Here is a 23,918-nt window from a genome sequence, read left to right as displayed (position 1 = left end):
CTCCCACTGCAGAAGCTCGGGCTGAAAGGATTCCTGCCATCCAAGAGCCCTCTGTATTCTTCCTAGAGGGTCAGATTAAACCTCTCAGTCCAAGAAAAGCAAGAACCACCTGGGGAACTAATCAAAAGGTCAATTAGAAAATGGGCGTCTCCCTGCTCTGGGAACAGCTGGTATCCTGAAACACTTTGGCATTTCATTTTCTGAGTGGAATGAAGTTGTTTTCCATGGCAATATTTCCATATACAATTTTTAAGTTCTGAAAGAGATTCATAATGGTTCAAAAAGACTCAAAGAAACCTTTTGCCAGGTGTACTGGGCACCCAGCTAATTACTGGCAGTGGGCACGTCTGGGTACACAACAGCCCAAGTCAGGCTTTCAGTAATCAGCATCAAAATTTACAGTTCTACAGAACACTTGGAGTTCTAGATGAGTTGTTATTTTGCAATAGAAAATATGTTCTATCAGAAAGTTTCTGACCAGCTGGAGCTCTTCTCTAGGCTTTTGGTTCAATCTCATCATTAGGCAAGTGAAACCTATTTCAATCTCAACACAATTAGCACGCTCAGCTTCTCGGCATTTTCCCTCTCTCCTTCAGTTCACACCTGCCACTGCAGAGGAACCTGTGTTAGATGGAGATTAAACCTGCAGGAAAGGGGCTGAGAAGAAAGCAGCAAAGACTTCCTAAGGAAGCATTCTCAGTTCTTTTGCTGTTGATCTCTTTCTGAAATTTCCAGCCTTGTGCTTTTATAATGTCCTAGTACATGAAAGAGTTTGTAACATAAAATGTTACACTCGATGGAGCATGATGTGATATTGAAGCCAAATGGCCAGATGCTCTTTTCTGAGCTATTTCCAATGCTCCTGCTTTAGAGAGTGTTTTTAACAGTATTCACAAGCTCCAGTCCTGTAGTTTGCTGGCAATTTCATGCTAGAGCACCATTGCGCTATGTTCTGATGAAAACATTGTTTTCCATTCAAGGTTACAGTTATCTTCAATTCAATAAGGAAAAAAAAAAAAGGAAAAAACCCACACTGTGGTTCAAAGAAATTGCAGACAGGTAGGGAGTTGGATTGTCTCTCCAGAAACAAGATCATATGTTCAATTTAGAGCACTAAGACTATATAAATGATCCAGTAGGAGAAAATCCCAATTACTCCAACTTAGTCAGAAAGGGCCAAGGGCCATCTTTTAGCTGTTTGGCTTTGCTTTATGCTGTGTTGTTCACATTCCTCTCTGTCTTGTGTGGGAAGACCCTTTACATGGAAAATCTGATTTGGAACGTGGTTGATGACAGACATCTGAAACCTGGCACCAGGCGCTGGTTGTCACACTGGAGTTCAGCCTGTCCTCTTCATCTGCTTTTTCATGGTTTTCTTGTTTGCTGACAGCACTGCATCTCTTTGGTTCACTGCGTGGAGGCACGAGCACCAGTTACTGGGACGATCCAACCACAGAGCCAGGAGCAGGGTAACAGGGGCTGCTCACAGCTTGCTCCGAGCTGTTAATACAGCTGTCACCCCGCGGAGCCCCTCGGGACTGGCGGGGGGGCACCTTTGGGGGGGGGGCAACGGGGCCCCCCCGTTTTGCCTTTGGGCACTCCGGGGTTCAGCAGCCTGGGATTTAATGCCTGCACGAGCGTCTCCACTTACAACTAGGTCTGTCTCTTTTTCCAGACAGGATGCATTACTGCTTTATACAAAAGTCAAGCCTAATCTCATCCTGTTTGAATCAATGGAACTCTGCCGGAATTAAGAGATGCTGAACATTCAGACAGGCAGAGGAGCTGGCTCATCATATATGCACATCAGCACAGAAGAGACTATTCCAATCCCTATTTTGAAGAAGGAAAGAGCTGGGAATTAATGTAATCCGGGCACCATGAATTCAATCCTTTCATGATTTCTTAATGCTTGACTTTACAAGCTTAACATTCTTTTACCTTAGGAAATGCCTATAAAAATCCAAATTAAACTGGAGATGGAAAAGAGGACACCTTTACTCACACAGCTTCTCTGGAGGGGGAGACCCAGGAGATTTATCACAGGGATCTTTGCAACCTGTGCAACGGGGCAGCTTCCAACATCAGCAGATTACATCACCTATTAGGATTTTGCAGAGTTCAGTGTAGAACTGGTCAGAAACATTTTAATAACTTTTACCTTCATGCAGAAAATGCTGATTTATCACACTCCAGTGTGAACAGGCATGTCTAAGGACAGGGTGCACTACATTTTCAGATGCCAGCAATTGTGAACTTTTGTTAACATCATTTAAGTGATTAAATGTCTTCAAACTGAAAGGTTTTCTTTTAAAACTTTTAATTTGAAACTGAATTAATTTATACTAAAAATTACAGTTTAGGAAAGGTCAAAATCAAAATGAAGTAATTTTGGATTTACTGAAATGAGACATTTTGTTTAACCTTTTTTTTTATTGTACAGTTTTCAATTCTATTTTACCACAGCATGTGGGGAAAAAAACCTGAAATTTTGATAAACTCTCCAGAATGGGGTTCCTACTTATCTCTTAGCTCTAAGACTAGGAGCCTGGCCTCGTGAATCACACAGGGTAAAAAGCATTGTCCAGAATTCAGAATTAAAATTTGCTATACATTAAACCTTGTGACACTTTTACTACAGCATGCCAGGCTAGAACCTGCATTTTAAACCTGACTGCTCAAAGGAATCTAAATCTCCTTAGCTATAGGTAATAAAATCAGTGCAAGAATTCACTACTCAACAATCTACCGTTGGCATTTTTGTACAGAGAGATAATGGAGTTTGTCTGGTTTTAAAGAAAGTAAAGCATAAGTTTGGAAAGTACAATGGTTTGCTTGTGTATAAAAATCTGTTAGGTAATGAGTTTTATTTCCTCATAAAGAGATTTCAGTGAATCTGCATCACGATTTTTTTACAGTACACTCAGTATTTCTGCAAATCCCAGAGGTGGGGCTGCATTTCTGTATACAGAACCCCTGTTGGATTTCAGCCAGGCAGCTTGGCCACCATTAGCAATGCAATCGCAACAGCAGAAAGTGCAAATGATTTGAGCTTTGATCCATTTTTCAGACAATTCTTTTCAAGCCTGATGAACTGTGTGTTCCCAGGTCCGTGCCACTGCCAAAACTGGTCAAAGTGACACATCTGCACAAGGTGAGATAACAACCAACCTTAAGCATCCAGCTAAGCTCTGCTGGAGAACTAAGCCATCTCCAGAGTCCACCATAGAGTCAATTGTCACACTGGTGCCTAGGGACATCTCTAGTTGATTTCTCTGGCCAGGACCTCTTAGCCAGCAGCTTTCTTTAAGACATCTCAAATTGGGTAAGTCATTATTTGGGGGCAGGGAGTGGGTGGCATTTGTTGCTTGGGTTTTGTTTTTGTTTTTGTTTTTTTTTTAAACCTCTGAGTTATCACCTCTAAGAATTCATCAGCTGATGCAGATTCCCTCCTTTGAGGTATATCACAGTGCTACGGAGAATAAGGTAGTACAGCCAGATAATGCTGGCTATAAAAGATAGGCTATAAAAGATAAAAAGTTTTGCTTTCGGTTGTCAGTGTGGCAACATATTTTTATTTAATTTGTTTATATTCTTAATGGTGGAAGCAAAATTTAATTTGTACTAGAGCATCCTCTAAAAGAAATGCTTGATCTCTTCCCACCCACCATTACAGCTGATGGGTACAAAATAAAAAGAACAGCAATTCATTCACTTTATCACTGGAGCACCAGAGGAAGAGAGAGATCCTTAGTGCAGTGATTAATGACTCGCTATAAAAAGATGCATCATAAACTGCTTGTATTAAGTCAAATGGTAAACTAGGCTTTTAGTGTTTATATCATGCCTTTCTAAGTAATTAAGTGTGTCTGTAGCTCCCACTAGGAAGGGAACTTACATGACGCTTGTAACCCTCACTCAAAGGAATCCCTGTCTTCCTCTACATTCAAGCATTGCTTGAATTTCTCCTACTATTGGGACACCTCTCTGTACTACAGGTCAGAGAGACCACTTGATGTGAAGATCAGCAAAGATGAACACGATCAACCCTGACTTTAGGGTGTCTTCTTCAGGCACAGACACATCCACAGCTTTGCTGCAGGAGAAAGTACCATTATTTTTCTTTATCTCTGCCTCTGGGTTGGAAAAAGGACAGCTGAAATGAAAACGGGGCAATCTACCGCTCACGGGATCCACATGGTTACGAGGAGGCAGAGCAGTGATGTGGTGCTTCCCTGAACGTATCTTACAAGCCAAGGTGCTTGTGAAGGGCACCTCATCCACATGGGAGTCAGCCACAATTTGACTCTGTAAATTCCTGGCCAAAATCAGCTTTTAGGTGCTCACGCAGCTCGTTGGTGAACACTAAGAGAACAGCACCATTTGTCCATAACAGAGTTCAGTCCTGTATTTATCCATCTTCTGGTGAAATTGTCACCTTTGAAAAATATAGTACAACATGACATTATATAAGTGTCCATCTATCTCCTTACTATCACAAACCTGCAATCGTGTCCATCTCCCGTTTATTTCCCAGAACACCTGGGGCTTTTTCTCAACCCAATCAGAATTTCCCTAGCTTGGCAAACAGACTTTGGCTTCACCGCAAAGCTACCCCATTAGGAGAGTGTTGCAGTTCTTACCAATATGAAGTTTACACAAAAATAATATGAGTTTAAAAAAAAGCTGCAGAGCCCCAAATGATTTCAATAGGTTTGGTAGCCCCAGTCAGTTTATGCACTTCTTACTCAATACAGAAAATCACTTTGGTTAATTATTTAAATATTTCCATTTATGGAACTGAGAAAAGGGAAAAGGCAATAGTTTAATACCCAAGATGATTATTTTTTAAATAAACAATAGATTTAAAGGGGATTAGCTGGGTTATCAACTAGTACCCTCCCAAATCAGCTCATTAGTTTTACTGACTTTCCCTATATCACTTTATTAAAACAATTTAAATGAGGGTTCATTAGATGCAATGTAATCTAATTCAGACACTCCAAGGCTAATCCCTTTCCTTTTAGCAGTAACATAATAATAGCTTGCAAAAAAGTTTAAAGGAATATTGTTACAGCTGTTTCAAATAGGGACTCAGTCAGCCAAACGCGTGCCACCACTTCCCTACCATTTTTAAATTTATTATTATATTATTTCTTGTTCTTTACTCATTCATTCATTTACTCCTTCCCTTTTCTGTCTTTCATTACTCCACACAAGCAGTGTCACACATGGGCAGGAGCATCCCCCTGTGCAGGGGCAAGGGATACGCCAAGCAGCCCTGCGTGGGTCAGTGCCCCAGGCCTTGGGAAAGGAATGATTTTTTTGCAAGTTACTTTGAGATTCTGCAGTTAAAAAAGAAAAAAAAAATCTTTGTAATTTATAAGCATCCTAGAGGGAAGAGGAAAGGTTCCTGTGAGTTTTCACACGGCTAGTTTCTGACAGCTCTGAAAGATACACAGGAGGGGATCACGTGCAGGACTTGCAAATGAGGAGGCAGACACTGAGTTACTTACCACATTAGATCCAAGCTGAAAACAGAGGGTAACAGATCCATGCCATAGACATACAGCTTATTTCAGAACGAACTCGCACATACTCCTGTACTTTCATAAAGCCTTTTTCAAATAGTAAAGTTAATTATTCTTTACAGGGGAAAAAAAACCCCAAACAAACAAAAAAAAACCCAAACCCAAAACAGGCCACCCAAAGAATGAGAGCTGGTTTGCAGATCCTAGGTTTCTCCAGACTTTAACAGGTTCCTTACCCCTGAAAACCTGTCCTCGCCCACTTCAAATCCTTGTCTCTTCAAGCAAGTGCCATTTCATAATCCTATTAAAATCTTTGCCTGTGTTTACCAGGAGCCCTAATCATACTCAGCAAGTTCTTCTTGTCTAAGGAGGAGCGACAGCTTTCAGATTTCTTAGGAGGCTTATTCATCAGCTACGCCAGAGTTTTGCCAGAGCATTCAATCTATTCTGGGAGCAGCCATGTGGAAAAAAGTTTCAAACAGCTCAAAGCCCTGCACAATGATAAAGGAAAGCTCATACAATCCTGGTAATAGCCTGACCCTCTTAAGGAAAATTGGATGATTTGTGGTAGCAGTTTTTCTGTCCCCTATGTGAATTCTGAACCTTAAAGTATAAGCAGTGTATTCACACAGTCCGATTACAAACCCTATCCCTCTTGTGATGCTGGAATAATAAATCCACACCCACATGTGAAAATAAACTCTTGCTGCAATGACCTTCTTCCTCAGCCCGCTGGTGTGAAGGAGTTTGTAGCCATTTTAGAAAAAAAGAGTCAGATAAAGAATGGACTAATTTGATGTTCAGTGTTTCACCATGAGCAGAATTTATGCTTTAATGAGCGCATTACATGCACGAGGGATGTGTTAGTGTGAAGTAGGGAATAAAGAGTAAGGGGAAAGTAATTAAACAGTCAGCTTTATAATGAGGAAACTCTGTTCATGCAACATTAAGTGGCCTAATTTTCAAGTGCTAAGCAAAGACATGTTCCTTGGACTTTAGAAAGACTTGCTGGCAATCACCACCTTGAAAACAAGGACAAAGGGTCACAAGTATCAAACTTCCCATAGGTGCAGAAGCACAGGGTGGACTGATGCTGTCCCAAAGTCATCTGTCCACCCTTTGCATTAACCTGTCCGACAGGATTGAACACCTGTACCCTGCAGTTCTTATTCTAAAAGGAGGACCCTTAATGTTTAAAATACCACAGCATCCATCATGCATGGGATGTAGAACACTACAACTGACTTCCACCAGCCTGGCCATGGTTTTCTGTTGGTATTGCCCCTGCTTGGCCACAAGCATCCAACATCATCTAGGCGCAATGAGCACATGAAGACTTAGTGTGACTGTACAAGCAGAGCTACTGGGAAAGGGGAAAATCTGTCTCACTGGGTTCAGACACTGACAGAATGAACCAACAAACCATATTCCTGACTGTTAGCAGTTCTCTCTAGGCCGGTAAGTCCAGCAGCATTCATTTACTAGGACTGTCAGTTCCAGATAGTGTTGCAATACCAATTATTTCAGTGTAATAACCTATCAGTCAGACAGCAACTCTGCTGGGCCACCGGCTCCCCGTGTTTGCAAATGGACATGGCACAAAGTCTCTTCTTTGCTACTTACCCTCATGCCTAATTCGATATTTTCTCCTCCGTAGACCTCCATACCAGGGTCAAGCAAGCCAATCTCACCAAAATACTCTCGGTCTACTACAAACGAGCATCCAATCATGGCTGGTGTCCTGTATACAGAGATTAAAGGAAAAAATTGTTTATTAGCTACTACAAGAACATACCTCATAACAAATTTACACAGACAAAACAGTTCTTAGTCTTCAAGTTTACATTTAAATTTAAAGAGTAAGTTGTGCTCCCTCTTCCCTTGAAAGGGACGCAATTTTGGACCGTTTGGTAGATACAACATCATTCCTAATAGCCCTATTGTAAAAAGACATCAAGAAAATTCTAGTTTATGTCAATTTTCTATTTTCTAGTAGAACAGAGAATTCTCTATCTATGGCCCAAGCTTATATATGAAAATGCCCTACAGAAACAAAGGTGATGGCGGTCTAAAACCTATTGTAAGAAGTCTCCTTTGTAATGCACTATTATACTGTCACTATGGAGTCTCTCTTGTCCCAGACACTGCATGTTTCTTCAATTTGTACAGAAGGCCAGTCACAAGGTATTTGCCCATGACATCTGAGAAACATATTCATGAGGCAGTTACACACACATGTGAAAAACTGCCCGTCCCAGGAAAATACTGGTGGATGCCACTGGTAGCAGCAGGTGGCTGCTGGAATGGTGTCACCACACCAGGTCTTTTTTCTCATCAGCAGTTCGCCGTTTCTACAGCAGGAGGTTAAAAAGGCTTCAAACAAATGGCTAAGGTATGGTTAGATAAAATAGTTCTTTGCTCTTGGGCCTAATGCATACCCTGACATTGCAGAACGCAGCCCAACCTATGGCAGGAACTATTTGGTACCCTTGAAAAGGTTCATTTGCTGAAGCGTTGCTATTACTTCTCTGTAATGGACTGCTGTAGCACTCACATTGCCAGTACCGCTTCAGCATCCCCCCCCCCCCCCCCCCCCTTTTTTTGTCCCCCGCCCCCTTCCGCCCCCCCCCCCCCCCCCTGCACTTTTTCTCAGTTTGAAACCCATTGCAACCTCTCAGATCATTACAAGCCTCTGGTGGGGCGCACACTATCCCTCTCATGTTCTCTCTGCATAATTGAAAAAGGCAGCTGTTGATAGAAACACATATAATCGGCCCTGTTTCTGACAAAGAAGTTGAAATGGCTTTGTTAACTCCCACGTTCCACCCTTACAGAGTGAGATGCATTCCCTGAACCATGAGCTGGGGGGACAAGATTCTATGGTGGTTACAGAGGCAAACATCTGGCTTTTGCAGACGACTTTGGGCTGAAGTGGGGCTCTCAGCCAGATCCCTGCACCCATCAGTCAAACAGGCTGGAGGAAACCGAGGCTAGATGTCACAAACCCTACAAAGAAACAGCAGCAGGGCCACCACCAGCACCCTCAGTGCTTGGACCTCTCCCACACCCCACAGTCCCCCTTTTGTGTGTACAAGAAATTCCAGCACTTCTCTGTTTGGTGCTGTTATTTGTGAAGACTTTCTGTTGAATCTGTCTCTAGTTAGAAGCGGTCTCAGAGCTCTATGAAAACCACGCATGGTCCTGGGTGCTCCTGGCTGGACACATCCATCTTCTGTTGATGCATACACTTATACACCAGGAGCTTTGCAAGATGGATGGCATTTATAAATTCAAGTTATTTGGTAAAATGCATCTTTCTGCTTATAGTTCTAGAAGACAGACTTGCCTAAAAAGGCTGGGAGCTGTCCTGTACACTGGACCAGCCGTATCCCATATATACCCCACTGTCACATCCTGTACCACTGAAAACCATATTTTAGGCTACCAAGGAATAAATTTGGTCTAGAAACTGAAATAAAAGGAGGACATAACCAAGAAAAGGGAATTCAGTAGCTCTGAAATTATATAAGCATTTGAGGAAATACTTATGTATTTCTTAAAACCATGATAAAAGAGGGAAGGAGGTGGGGGGAAGAAACATAGGCCACTTTCTTCATTTTCCTTTTTATGTATTTTAAACTAAACCCAGGCTTCACTGGATGAAGGTTAGAGCATTACTGCTTTGCAAAACTGAGCTTCTAGTTTGGGCTTAGACTCATTCTCTCTCCAGTCATCCCCTCCACACAACGTGCCTCCCCACCCCCCCAAACCCTCTGGAGGCAGCTCCTTACAGCAGTAGGATGCTCCCATGAGGACAGTGCTTCTTCCTTCCTAATGAGGAACAGCACTGCTAGGCTTTGCAGACTGCTCTCAGGTGCTGGAATCTCTCTCTCTCTGGGGGATGGATTTTTGCAGCTGTCAGTTCCGTCCATTAAAACACTGACTTGTTAATTGAATGGGGGTGGGAAATACATTTTAGATGCAACTACAAAATCATCACTCACAGACAAATGCCAGTGTGGACTGCCTTTGCAATTCTCTCTCTCTCTTCTAGGTTTTATTTCTTCTCATTAGATATATTCAAATAAAGACTCCACAAGACTTCATGGCTCATTCAGAAAAAAAAAAATGTTTTCAGGAACAAGCAACAATAGCAGTGCAAGGAGAGAAGGCAACACATCCAGCTTTCCAGAGAAGCCAGTCAAAACCTGCATTTCTCAGTGCCTTTCTCTACCTGAATTTGGCTGACTGCAGCCGCTGCTCTTCTGCACAGCAGCACGGCTGCAGCCCCAGGATCTGAGCTGAGAAGCCTGTGGCTCTGCCCTGGCAGCATCCTGACGCGACAGAAGAACTTGCCTACGATGCACAATGTTGAATTTTCTGCATCCTGCATGTTCAACACTTCCATCAGGTTCGACCAGAGTTTTGGGCATTCAGTCCTCATCAAGCTCAGGCCCTTAACTTCCCTGGGCTTTGATTGACCCGATGGTAAACGAAGTGTAATGCGATTGCACAGCCCAGTGAGCTGGGAACAGTGCTGAGAGCTGGGGGACCCCGAGTCTATTCCCAACTCTGTCATTCATCTGGTTTTCAGCGAGTCACCTCCCTCTGCCTCTGTTTCTCTGTCTGTGAAGCACACACAATAATACTGGGTAAAAGTCAGAGAGTACTTCAGCAGCTTGAAAGCCCAAGATTCACTTCTAAAAGCGCTTTAAGCATATAGGTGGATAATTTGCTACTGGAGTACAGTGTTATATCAACACATTGCAAACACTTCTAAAAAAACCTGCTCCCCAAAAAGCACAAGACCCTCACTTTGCTGTCATCACTGGGTTTTTCCAGTACCTGAAAAACTCCAGTATATCTACCACTTTTAGTACAGTGCAGCAAAGACACCCCTTGAAAGTCAGAAGTGGATATATGAGCAAAAGCAACTGTGTTAGCATGTCTTGAACACTGCTCACCAGCCAAGGGGCAGCACGTGAGAAGGTGTGTGCCCTTAGCCCTTCACAGCTTCAGAGTAAAATATATTAACCTCAACCACACCTGCTTTATATAAAAGGTCCTTTTCCATTAAGTCATGCACTTTCTAGTAAAACACTGACATTTTTAGAAGGAAGGTATCACAAAATAGCAATTAGAGGTGTATTATTTTTTACCAACTCAAAGGTGTTGGAAAACTTAATTGATCTGTGGAATATTCTTTGGCACAACTGAGGATGTTATAAGAATTAATTATAATCAACAGCAGCACTCAAAGGATAATGTGGGAAACACAGCAAAATGGTTTTTTTTGCAGCTAAATCCTTAAAGTGCAGCACAGAATAGTATTAATTCTGCACTGGAGAAAGACAGATCATAGTTGATTTGTGGAAATTACCTGCTGGCATGGCTGTAGCAAGGGAGATATGAGAGAGACATTACTCTGGGTAATTCCCTGGGGAAAGGGAGGAAGCAGAGAGAGCACCGCTTCACGGTGGGAAACCCTCCATCCCTCCCCTCCTGCTGCTGCTGCTGCAGGGACAGTGCTGGTGGCTGTGAGGAGACAAGCATCATATGGGAGAGGGCAGTGCCTGCTAGGGGACAGGACACCAGAGACAGAGGACACGTTGGCCAGAAATGAAAGGCACTTGCTGCAGGTTTGAGTCACGACTATTTTATTTTAGTGAGATTTCCAGGAGCTCTGTCGGCAAAACTCCAGCAGGCGCCGATACCCATTTCTCCAGCCAGGTGCGTTCCCCTCCTTCCCTTTGCAGACAACCGAAGGATGCTGCCCGGGGGCTTCGTCAAGAGCAACTGAAGGAGAAAGGGATGAGCACTAGGCTGACAGACTGCATGTGACACAGTAAGTCTTCCTCTCCTTTATGCATCTTTCTCCCCCTGCCTCAAGGTGAGTATACATGCAATCAGGTCACGTTTGAAAGAGTTTTCAGAGCGTAAAATAAGTCCAACTTCCAGGACAAGTGACCTACAAACACTCCCATGGAAATACATAAATACAAACACAAATATAACTACAAATAAATCTATAAATATAAATGTATATATAGGGATAAGGAGAGAGAGAGAAAGAGATTCAAATGACACATCACACCCCACGTCTTTGAGTTTTCCACCTTTCCTGACAAAATATTTCCTTGATTCTGGTTCCTAAGCAGCACCTCACCCCTGGCCTGACAGATAAGTGGGAAAACATGCATGGTACCTGCATAAGCACTTTTTTTCCCTTACACTCATGTCTCCTGCAAGAAAGAGTCACGCCAGGACATGAGAACAGAACTCAAGGGCAGGATTGCTCCTCAGGAGCAACAGGAAAAAAAACTGACAAGCTTCATGATAGGAAGGTTCGTTATCCCCTTCGGAAAGCTACAGCATGGGAAAAAAAGCAACCCAGAACTCTGGCTAGGAAAGGCAGGGCAATAAACATGCAGAATAACTCTCTGATGCCCCACAGAAGTATATTTTTTGGAACAGACAGGATACCCATCAGAACCTGGACAAATAAAAAAGAAATTGCTCTGTTACAGGCTCCTGTGAACCAGCAACTGAAAAGATGTCCATAATCAATAAAACAGTCACTGGTTTTATTATTACGTGACAGTATGGTTTATCCTGAAAGACTTTACAGATGAGCCCTTTCCTAAGCTCAGGTACACAGATGGATTTCTTCCCAGAGCAGTGAAGACCCAGCACGGCTGCATCACCATCGCTACAACAGACCAGCACAGGGCACGATGTGCACATGAGATGGGCACCGACACTCCCAGCTGAAGGGCGCAGCACAAACCACTTCACTGTGGGCGCGTCAGGTGCTAATTTATATACATGAGTGAGACACATGGGCTTTCTGGAGTGGCTGATTCAGTGCGTGAACGTACACATTCCTCCTGGTACCAAGCTATGGCGTATTAAAGCAATGAGTGAGAACATATGCAACAATGAAATGCACCACTGCTGCCGGAAGAAGATAAAATGGAAAGCTGTGCAGCGCTTAGCTGAGTGAGCCTGGCTGATGTCTCTAATGTTAGTGGCTGCTGATCGAGAAATCCAACACAGAGCAGTCCATCATAACCACGGCAGGTGAGGGAAGACAAGCCAGAGCTGGAGCTCAGGATACCAGAAATCTTCCTTGCTGTTCCAAAAAACCAGTAGCATCTTCTGCATACGGGAAAAAACCCATCTCATTTCAATGCAAAGTCACTAGAAACCCTCTGAAATAGGATCGTTCGTTACACAGTTTGTTGCCGGATGATAAGGATGTTTTTGGGCACTGTGTTCTCCGAAACACAAATGGAAAATGACGCGATGGACACAGCGTGTCAAAATAACAATCCTCATTTAGATCTTCACATTAGAGACATCTTACATCTCAAATGTCAAACACGCAAAATGGATTGCTGCAGAAGCGGATTCGAGGAACATCAGTTGTTCTGAATTTCAGAGTATTAATGTGGAAAAAAAGAACTGACTTTAAACTGTATCAGAAATCTTTAAAAAATCTGTCACTTTGTTCTTGCCATTTCTTTACCTTTGTTTGCACTTCAAGGCCACATCCCCTTTGTTACTTGGACCACAACAGCTGATCTGACATTTTACGGTGTGCACTTCACAGGACTGCCTATACAGCACCCCACTGACTTGAGGGACAGATCCTGCTCCTTCCCAGCAAGGCTCTGAGTAGGATCACACCACTGTTAGTGTTCAAAGAAGCAGAGGATCAGGCTTCAAATAGAAAACTTCTGTAGAAAAGAAGCACATCTGTTGTGTAATCCCAGAAGAAAACAGGAACTGGACTCTACTTTCTAAATGTCTCACCCAATTCTGCCGATCGACGGTATTTACTCATATAGTACAAACATCAGAAATGCCAGGGCTCTGATCCTCACTGACACCAGGGTACGCACTGTTTTTAACACTGAAAATCTTTAATCCCTTTGGAGATCTGGGAGGAAGATTTCAGCTACACCAACCACAACACCAGTCGGGGGGTTATTAGTTATTAGCCTTTTCTTTAACAAAACACACAGAGAGGCACAAAACAAAAGCACTATTTGATGAAGGCAGTGTCAAAGGAAGCCTTAAGAGGGACAGTGTCAGCAAGGACTAAATGTACTTGCAGTTTTCGTGCTGGTGAACAGTCCTGCAATCTTATGAATGCACTGAACACGCATCCAGACACCAATGTGGACCAGCTCGCATGCCTCGCAAACTGCACTGAAATAAAATCATGGTTGTAGTACATGGTTTGGAAAGCTGGTTACAAAACTAAAATCTGTACCAAACCAACAGAGATTTTTGAAAAAGTTTGCTCACTAGTCTGACTTCTCCTTCTTTTTGAAAATATACTTAAATTTTTTTACAGCTACTAAGTTCCCACCTTGGGTGCTCTCAAATCTCAATTCTAAGTACAGACTTCCTGACGCTTTTAATCAATAACATTCACATATTGACTCTTTCCATTGCCACAATTATGCTGGAATATCACTTAAAATCCACAAAATCGCATTGCATTTCTATAGGCAAGCACACCATAACAGCACACAACAGCACAGCCAAATGCTTTAGCAAATCCATCCAGGTGCTACTGCTCCAGAGGCACGCAAGAAATCAGTGCAGTGTGGCTCTGAAGGGGATGCTCTGCTCTCCTAGATCACTGCCATCAGAGCACAGATTCCCAGGGAGACAAGTAAGTGGTTCATGGTTTGACGTTGATGCCTCTGCATTTTCGGGCATGTAATTCATAATTTGCAGGAGAGATACTTATGCAATCACAGTGTCTCTGCGCTCCTGATATTTGTCAGCAAGGGTTTGGTGCTCTCCTCCTTGTGCTGCTTGTCTCATCTGTCTCAGGGCAGTTTATGCACTGCTGAATTGGAGGGTGTCCTCTTCACTCAGATTTAGAATAAAATTGCTGCTCTCAGGAGCCAGCTACTTATGTGCACCAGATTTCAATGCTACTCAGTGCTTGAATTTGGACCAGATTCATTTCTGTATCAGTCCAACTCACTGTCAGTATAAGTCCAACAAGAGCTCGAACATAAACCTGCGGAAAGCCCATGGTAAATCAGGCCCTGTATTGCTGAAAAAAATCCTCTTATCCCAGCATTACAGGGATGGGAGTCCTTATTCTCTGTTAAAAAGTTCTGTAGTTGAATTTCCAGAAGGGTTTTTCAGATGCAGCTTCCATACTTTAAGGAGTGCATGAGCTACCACCACTGAAAAATCCAAGAACTTGCTGAGGTTTAATCTCTTAGCTCAGTCTTATCTGACCATTGCCTTCAGAACAGAAGATACCAAAATACCAGAACAACTCATCCGAAAATTAATACAGTGATTTCACATATAAACTGGAAGTAATGAAGTGTGCAAAACCTTTCAGGAATAAAAGACTGAAACCCTGATTTCAGGAATGAAAGCACTGGCTGATTAATTTTCTTTCATCAATAAACTATTTCCCAGGGCTGAGCGAAACAGATATAAAACACCTGCACTTCTAGAACAAAGTGAGGAGAGCAGGGCACGTTATCCAGGAGAACTGATTTCCTAAGTAATTACTCTCCTGCTTATTGAGGTTTCAAGCTGCGCAAAGGCTCAGTGATGAAGGACTGTGCTGTCTTCTAGTAAATAAGGTTAATGTTAGCGTATAACTGTTTTGCAGTCACAGGGCATGAGAATGAACCTAAGTGTGACTTGCAGCACTTGCTCAAATATAGGTTGAAATATTACCCTGAGTATCAGGGACAGATCCTGTGAGATGGCCCCATCCAACAGATCACTTAGAAATGTGATCAGTTTATCTGGGTCCTTTCACTTCCAAAAGACCACTTGGATCCTTTCACTTGGGTATGACGTTTGAAGTGCTTGAATGGACCTCTCAGGACCTGACAACTCATGCTCTACACTGTAAGGGAAGAATATCAGCTTCTCTGACAGAGCTCACATTGGGACCATACAATAGAGTTTTAGCTTACTCTAGGATGAAGCTGATATACAACAAAGTGAAGATGACTCTAAGGTGGTTCCTAAGAAATCTCAAAAAATAAGGCAGAACCTAAAGTGCATACCTGGGCTTCATATTTTTTAGCATTTATTTCAATAGTTGCTAACAATAGTACCCTTCACCCAGCACAGTACCTCTCAGAGGAGCTGTTAGATAAGCATGTGCACTGGAGATGAAGGGCTAGGAGATACAAATTTCCAAATGAAGGGGAAAGCAAGCCCCTTTCTTATCAGTTTGTTTTTCCACGTAGCAGTTCTCAAAAACTCAAAAAATAATTTCCTTCAAAAAAAAAAAAGAAAAAAAAAGACACTGACTATGTGGTCCGGTTTCATTTTAAAATTCATCCAGTGGGAAAACTCAGAACAAGTGCAAAGTTCTCCAAAAAAAGAACAACTCTCCAACAAGGCAAGGCTAACACATCTCCTGCTAGTGCTGCTGGTTTGGGCTGATGCCCAAGAGGGCTACCTACAGATCAAAAGTCAAGCCACCCTCTTTGTAATCACGCACAAAATACTTTCGTTTCTCATACATGCAAAGTTGCGCTAGCTTATTACTCATCCCAGAGTCCACAAGAAAATAAAAGCATAGATGAAAAAGATTCTGCTGTCCTACTAAGGGCCACGATGTGAATGTGAACCACACATTCACCACTGGAGCACCTGCACTTCTGTGTACGTTGTGGTGCAGCTCCGAGATGCGACACGTGCATCCACGGCTTTGTAGAGCCACCTATTTTCTTCAGTTTCATTTTGCCATTACATTCCCCCGTGGCAGACAGCTGAGATGGAAACATTGCTAGTACCTAAGTGACAGCACATGGGAGATTTACCTGATGGGAGCTGACTCATCTCCTTTATCGAGCCAGTCCTGTGGTGGGATTATGTACATGCACCAGAGGCCCCAGTTATAGCCGTGGGCTGCGTTGGCGTATTGCTGCACTTCGAAAGTGTTGTACTTGATATTGTCAATTGCTGGTAAGATGATCCGCTTTCGATCTTCCTTGATCCGGGTAAGTGCAGGTTCCACCCTGAGAACAATAAAAGCAGCAAAATGTTTTATAGCCAGCCAGTAATCCCAGGTCCCGCTTTGCAGTCTGATAAACCAAAATTGTCTAATGCTGAGAGCAGTAAACCAGCGAGACACAGCCCATAACACCGCGTCGTGGGATCGAATACAGGTCACTGCCGTACACTTGGAGAGGCTGGGGCTTGGTGTGGAACACTTCCCATAGCAACAGCACATGAATTATTGCCTTTATGAAGCTGCACCAGAGCTTAACACCGCAAAATTTTACCAAACACTTTTTCTGAGCCTGGAGACTGTAATTTCATTTTGCAATGGGCAGCTGTTGATAGACGCTATCACCAGGAGTAACTAAATGGTCCCCAAAAGGCTACACCACCAGGATGCCTGGTGGCGATTAAATACCTGGCCTAAAGAACAAAACACACACCAGGGACTGAATGCATCTGAAGGTTACTCAAAGGTTTTAATCTTGTTTCCTAAGAACTGACCCCACTGGATCTAGTTTGAAAGACAAGTGTGGCTGCATTATGCCTTCTAAAACCTCTTTGGTGATGAGAAGATTTCAATTGCCAGATGGTGCAAAAGCAGTGAGCTGCAGGAAATGTGCCATCCTTTCACAAGGCTTTGTAACATCAATGTGCTTTCAACAGAGGCTACATCCCAAAGTGTTTCAGTAAAGGAAAAAGCTTCAGTGCAAACATTCACTTCTGATCAAGATAATCTGAAGTTGCTATGAATTTAGAAAAAAACCGCTCCAAAGAGGCAGCAGACTTACAGAAGGGTGGAAAGCACTTCTCAAAGCAGTATTAGAAGCAGTCACCGGTTCACTAGTTCGTAACTATGTTTCCCCTTAAAATAAGCTTTGAAGATTTTGCAGAGCTCTCACAGGTATCTTTAAGGGAATCGTGGTTTGCTGCGATTCACAGAGGCAGTAGGATTTGAACACTGATCTTTTCTCATTATTCTTTTGTTGTTGCTTAAAAGGCAATTCTTCATTTATGGTTTCAAGTTAGTTACCTTTAGTTTGTCACTACATATTTTCTTGGGTAGGCCAACAGAAATAGACAAATTATGAAATTAATTTGTATTTTCAATCTTCCACTGCCTCAATCCTCACTATCATAAATGTTCTACTCTTCTGCAAGAAGACATCATTTTCTCTGTACTTGAATATGGCTAAAATATTTGTCTTTTGTGTACGCAGACTCCATAGTGCTTACATGAGAGCATGTACTGCTTGCTTTCTCTTCTTTTTACCCCTCCCACATCAGTAAAGAGACACAGATTCAGTGAAACCCTTGAGTACTGCTGATGAGCTGCTTACTGCAAATAAACCACAGCAAGACAATGTAGAATAAGAGCATAACTACAAAAAGACAAGGTTTCACAGCATTTCATTTGGAGAGAAGTCAAACAGAGTTAAACCAGTTTCATTTGGATTCCTCTAGAAAAATATCTTTTGAATTTATGAGCTGGATGCCAATAGCCCAGAGCATGGAAGTTTTAATAAAAAGGATGATCACAAGCATGGTGGGAAGAGAAGAACAACACTGCAAGTTGCAGAAATTCCCCCTGGCCAGGAAGGTTATGACAGAGATGTTCATCTCCTATGCAACATGTATTGTTTTGTTACTCGATTTATTCTGGGAATAAATCAATGCATCCCTCATGACTGGAATGGCCTGAGGTCTCTCTTACTGCTGCCTGCCCCTTGCAATTTTTAGTGCAGTAAAACTATCTATTGTCAAAGCCCAGTCCTGCAAGGTACTGAAGACCTCCACAGAAGCATGAAAGTGCATCAGCCCAGAGGAGGTACAGTGATTTCAGCTCAGGTTTTAAGTACCTTTTTGGCTTTAAAATATGTCCTTAGTCAACAGGATCATATGTTATTTCTTTTTTTTTTTTTTTTTTTTTTTTTTTTTTTTGCATGGCATTTAAAGAACTCAAAGGGGATTTTTTTCTTCCTGTGGAAGAGACAAGAAACAACTGAGAGAGACCCAGGACAGTGCAGTACATGATTCACAATGCCAATTTGTACTGCCTTTAGGCCACACTCATGCACCCACATAAGGACCCAATGTGACCTACCAAATCAGGATAAACCACTTCTGCTATTAATCCGAGATTATATTTATGAGATTAACTGTTTTAAAACCACTGGATGGAAAGCAGAAAAATTCTTACAACTCTGACAGAGCAGGGAAGAATGCAAAAAAGATGAATTTGCTTTGTTCTTTCCGTAATGTTATCTCTGCTTATCAGCCTAAAGGCAGCAGAAGAAAATAGAGCAGGACGAGGGAGATATCAGCCGGACACCCCTCTCCCATCATGGACCAGGTGCCCCCATGCACGGCTATGGTAACAACCCCTGAGCATAACAGCAGCAGGAGGCTCTCCCACTCCCTTCTGGCCTCTGAAACAAAGGCTTTCAAAATACCAAGCCACAGGTATAGATGTCACTAATGACAGGCCACTAATTGTTTGACAGGAAGAGGAATCCTCCTCTTCATGGTCGTGGAGAAAAAAAAATTACCTTGGAGCAGGTCACTGTCCATGCGGAGTGCTTGCGGCAGAGGGATCATTACAAAACTGACTCTGAGTTCCCTTGAAAAACGAACACCTTGGGATGTGTCCCACTCCTGAAGCCCTTGGGCATTGCTTCAACAGGTTTGGTGCAGTGGGGAAGTCACAGAGCAGAGGGATTAGATCCCCCAGTGAGATTGCATATCACAGGACACAGTCCCACCCAGTGACTCCCAGAGCATGCACAAATTTATTATGTTTGGATCTGATTTCTACATCTGCCCTGAAAAGCAGGAAAACTGACTGCATGCCTTCTGAAGCAGAAATCTGTTAATGGGTTTCCTTTGTAAGAATCAAATTCTGCCACGCGTATTCACTACCATCTAATTCTGGAAGCAGGTCTTTGACAAGCAAGGAAAGACTAGGCAGTTTTGAAACTATTTTTATCTCCCTTGGTTAGAGTTCTTCGGTCACCAAATCCTCAAGTCCTCAATTATTAGGTTATTTATGTTGATACAAAACAAGACTGTTGAACCATCATATTTAAAACTATCCTGAAGTTTCCATGTTCCTTCTACAGTTCCTCCTTGTGTGCTCATTTTGCAAGTATTTTACTTTGAAGGGTAGATGGAGATCGTGTAATGAAAAAGCTAAAAGAGAGAAGGAATTCTTCTCCCTTAATGTCAGATATCTGCAATAGACTCCCCACATCCAAGGTAATTGCCTCAAACTTTCATTCTCAGCAGAGAGAGGCAGAGGCTGGCACTTTTACACTAAGATGCTCCTCATAATAACATAGACACTGAAAACAGGCAAGATTAATAGAGTTCCAGAGGAGCCTACTTTGAATACAAAGGGAATTTAGCCTGCTACTTTGCAACACAGCTTAAAATTGCACTGTTGAACTGTACCTCCAATAATAGTCAGAGAAAGAATACGAAGAAAATATTTAACAGTCACTTTGGTTTTCAGCCCATGGTTACATTTGTGATTGTGTTCATCTGATACTTGTGTCTTGTAAACACTAATCTGGGTCCTCATTTTCTTCACAACAAGAAGAACAATCCATGATGGATGTCACACCGGCCATCACCAAGCTACTCCTGTCACTGTACAGTTGACCGAATTCCCGTGTTTTCCCAATTGTATGGCTTACATTTGTTACCACCTCGCTTTGTGCTTTGCATCTGAATGGCACAAGGAGGGACCTCTGGGGTGTAATACAACAGTTGGATCAAAACACATGAAGAACTTTTATTAATCTTTATCAATCTATTAATTTGAAATCTCAGTTTCTTGAACTGTCATGAAACCTGAGGCATCTGAAAGTTGTCCATGTGATGAAGATTCTGTTTCAGTCCCCTGCACTTAAGAAACCTAAGTGTTGAAGGTATTACTAACTAATTCAGCAAGAGCTGATCTCTCTACCCTCAGGTTACAGATGAAGTGAAATGCCGTGCCAAGGTTATGGAGTGAATCGGTAGGACAGCAACTGCTGGAACTTCATGTTCTCAGCTTCCCATCTCCCCCAGTGGAGGTGACTTTCTCCTTCTGTCTGCATCCACACGTGTGGAAATCACATCCCTGCAGGTGTTAGGAACAGAAAAGGTTCAGTATCCAGACAGACTGCATATTTATCTAACTTCCAAAATGCGCTGACACCCACTAGTAAGAGAGCAGGCTCTGAGTCAGAGATGGAAAGAGAAAACCCAGTGTAGAGTTCTGTTACTTAGCAAAACTCGGAATGGAGTGCCTTTTAATTAAACTTTGTACACATGTGAGATTTCACAGCTTCCCTTGCCTGAACAGGGACAGTAGAAATAGCCATGGGGTATTCAGACTCCAAGCCCTAGCTCATCGCAGCGAGATCTACAGGAACACTCAGACACCAGGTTCTGTCAATGCCCTCTCCACCACCAACACCGCTTGTGCTCTATTTTTCTGCCTGCCAAGATCCTTAGGTAATGGTCAATGAAGAAGGACTATAAACTTGATCAGGGGTGGGTAATGGACTGTGTTTACATTGCTTATCTTAGGTAATCCGTGAAATATGAGGGGTTTTTACCACTATTCATCGCTAGCAGAGGCTAGCCTTGGAGCAGCTCCATTAGGCTCAATGGACCTACACAGTGTCTTTGTCTCTGTAAGCTAAGCTGCACATTCATCAAATCCTTTGTCAACTTTGCTGGTAATTCTGGCTTTGTCTAATTGCCTCAGGTTTTTGAAAGGATTATGACTAAATCTTTCCTAGCAATTTCTATTTTTTTTTCTAATTTTAAGCTGCTACATTATTGTGCAGTTTTACTCATCCTCTTTATGGACACCAGTGTTCTCTCCCTGGTTTGTTTTTTTTTTTTTTCCTTGTTTTTTCCTTGTGTTGTTTTTTCCCCTTGTGTTGTTTTTTCCCACTGTGCATCTGCAGAAGTCAGGTGCCCCTGGCAGCTCCCAGGCCTAAAAGTACAAGGTGGAAGATGTTGCTGAAGTCCAAGTATATTCAACATGCTATGCTGATGAGCTGCAATATGTTGTTTGAGTATTTCCTTTCCACGTGGCCACTGCTAGCAGTGAGGCAAGATTCAGCCCTGCTTAATTACGTACCTAAGCCAGATGTGAATTTTGAGATTCATCTCTATTTTCCACAGATGCAAAAATATTAGGTTCCTAGCTTGTATCTGAGTCAATGTACTTTATGTGCACAGAGTAGCATATATTGTTAACAAGTTATTTACTGGAACAAGATAAAACATTCTCCCAGGCATATTCATAGACCTTATAGATTTCAGTAAACTAAAAACAATCAAAATATTCACCTTTAAAGGTAGGGCTTTGCATCATTCAGTTCTATTTACCAACTAATAACACACAAGCAGACAATTTGGGCTGGAATTTGAGTAACATAAGAAGTTCCTTCCTTCTATCCTCTCTAAAAATATATATTTATCAGTGTCCTCCTCTCACTCTGAGTAGGTTGGTGGTGAATTGTTAAAGCCAGAAGAGAAAGGAGAGTAAGTTTAGTTCTTTTATAGACTCCACTAGGCTAAAGGGTATTTTCCCTTGGGTTGTTTTCCTCTGAAGCAGTTCCAGAAATACAGTAACACACTGCTGAAGTCTCATTCCCAGGACTCCGCTCTACAGCTGACAGCGCTGGGTTGAAACTTCACAAAGCATATGCCTGTCCTGTGATTTTGGGGGGCTTCCCACAGGCACAAGGATGTGCTGGGAGGAACACCCACAGCAGGTGCTTTGGTAAGCGACTCCTCCTTACAGAAACTCTCTTGGGGAATTTGTTGAAGGAATCTCTGACTATGAGCAAAATCACAACAAAAGAATGTGCCGATTTGTCAGACTACTGAGCATATCACTAAACCCAGCACATACACTTCATGCATTTAATGCTTTTGCCCACCAGTGGGCCAAATTCTGGATTAACACTGGCTTTTCCAAGGTACTGAGCACCCATGATGACTTCAATGGTCGCTCCAGCAATGCCTCAAAGAAAAAGTGCTCCCAAGATAAATATTAGTTAGGAAATGAATTAGAGAGCAGAATTTAACCCAGAGTATAGAATAAGCCTCTAAGAAGGTTGAGAGCAAAGGTAGGGGTCACACGGATCACACAGGCTACACTAATCCCATTGTAAGTATATCTCTGAACATATATGAATTCTCTATATAATATCAGGCCAGTTCAGAGCAGCTCAAACACCACAGGAAACCACAGCAAACATAAATTGTATGCTGTCTTACATCCTTATCAGACTGTTGGAGAGTTCATGCCAATGGGTGTCTCACTTTTCACAACACTAAAAAAACCAGCTTCTTCCAGATAAAAACCAGATAAAACCAAGTTAGTAATGAGCTCCTCAGCACACATGATTATATAATTCACCTTTTTAAATATGTAAAAACACCTGCTGACTTCAAGCAGACTTTTAAAAAGCCACAACACAGGAATAAATGCACACGATCTAAGACAAACCACATGCATGCCACAGGCCAGATCCTCTGCTGTCCAACTCTTCTACTTCAAGGGACTTCACAACTTCAGGGGAGCTTTGCAAACATGAATCATCTGAGGAGTGGACCCAGAACACTTTGCAGTTCTTATTTAGGATGACTGTAATAGGCAATTGCCAACAACTCCCTTCCCCGTCCCCTGCCCAAACGTCACTTTTTCTGAATTTGTCCAAGAGTACATCCTTTCCTAAATGACAGGAATTGCCTTGGGAAATGTCTCTCTTAAATTCTGCGGTGTCCAGCTGGGTACCCAAATACCCTAATCTCTGGGTTCTTTTTTTCATCTCCACCATTGTTATTCTAATTTTTACTCCAATAGAAAATGAAGAACTAACATGAAAAAATCCAACCTTTTTTTTCCCTTTTCATGAGTTAGAATTTCTTTTTTTTTCTTGCAGGGACTTAAGAAAGACTCCTTATAAGACATAAATGAAAGACAACATGGTCTCATCTGTTAGATTTTATGGCTCAGTGGGTTTAACACCCTATTTTACTCTGGCTGTACCACTGTCAGGTACCATGAAGTAAAAACTTAACACAAAAATGTAAGAAAAAATATCAGTGTAAACTGAAGGCTCATTTTGCATGTGATGTTATACACTACCTCACATTTCACTGACAATATACATTTATCAGATGCAGACAAGCAGATCTACTGACATACATAATTCTTCAGTGAGGCCAACCGAGGAATATTTCATGCAGAATGCCTTTCTTGTAAATAAGCGTTCAGAGAACTAAAAAAAAATATAAATTTCCTACTCCCTTCCTTTGTCTCTAAGAGGTGAGAGAAATTCTCCATCTGTTCTACCTGACAACTCT

General features: G+C 42.2%; 1 protein-coding gene across 1 annotated transcript in view; it reads right to left on the bottom strand.

Moving 5' to 3' along the window:
• LOC104469331 (polypeptide N-acetylgalactosaminyltransferase 9) overlaps window positions 1-23,918 on the bottom strand; it is a gene marked incomplete at both ends in the record, with an annotated part of 134,173 nt that overhangs the window by 51,288 nt on the left and 58,967 nt on the right. Inside the window, 2 exons of the mRNA XM_010083791.1 lie at window positions 7,155-7,272; window positions 16,361-16,558. Of these exons, the coding sequence (XP_010082093.1) occupies window positions 7,155-7,272; window positions 16,361-16,558 (316 nt within the window). The remainder of the gene's footprint in view (window positions 1-7,154; window positions 7,273-16,360; window positions 16,559-23,918) is intronic.

This window comes from Pterocles gutturalis, unplaced genomic scaffold (genome assembly GCF_000699245.1).
Source record: "Pterocles gutturalis isolate BGI_N339 unplaced genomic scaffold, ASM69924v1 scaffold8360, whole genome shotgun sequence".
NCBI lineage: Eukaryota > Metazoa > Chordata > Aves > Pterocliformes > Pteroclidae > Pterocles > Pterocles gutturalis.
The sequence above is the reverse complement of the archived record's forward strand: the minus strand, read 5'-3'. Positions and strand labels throughout refer to the sequence as shown.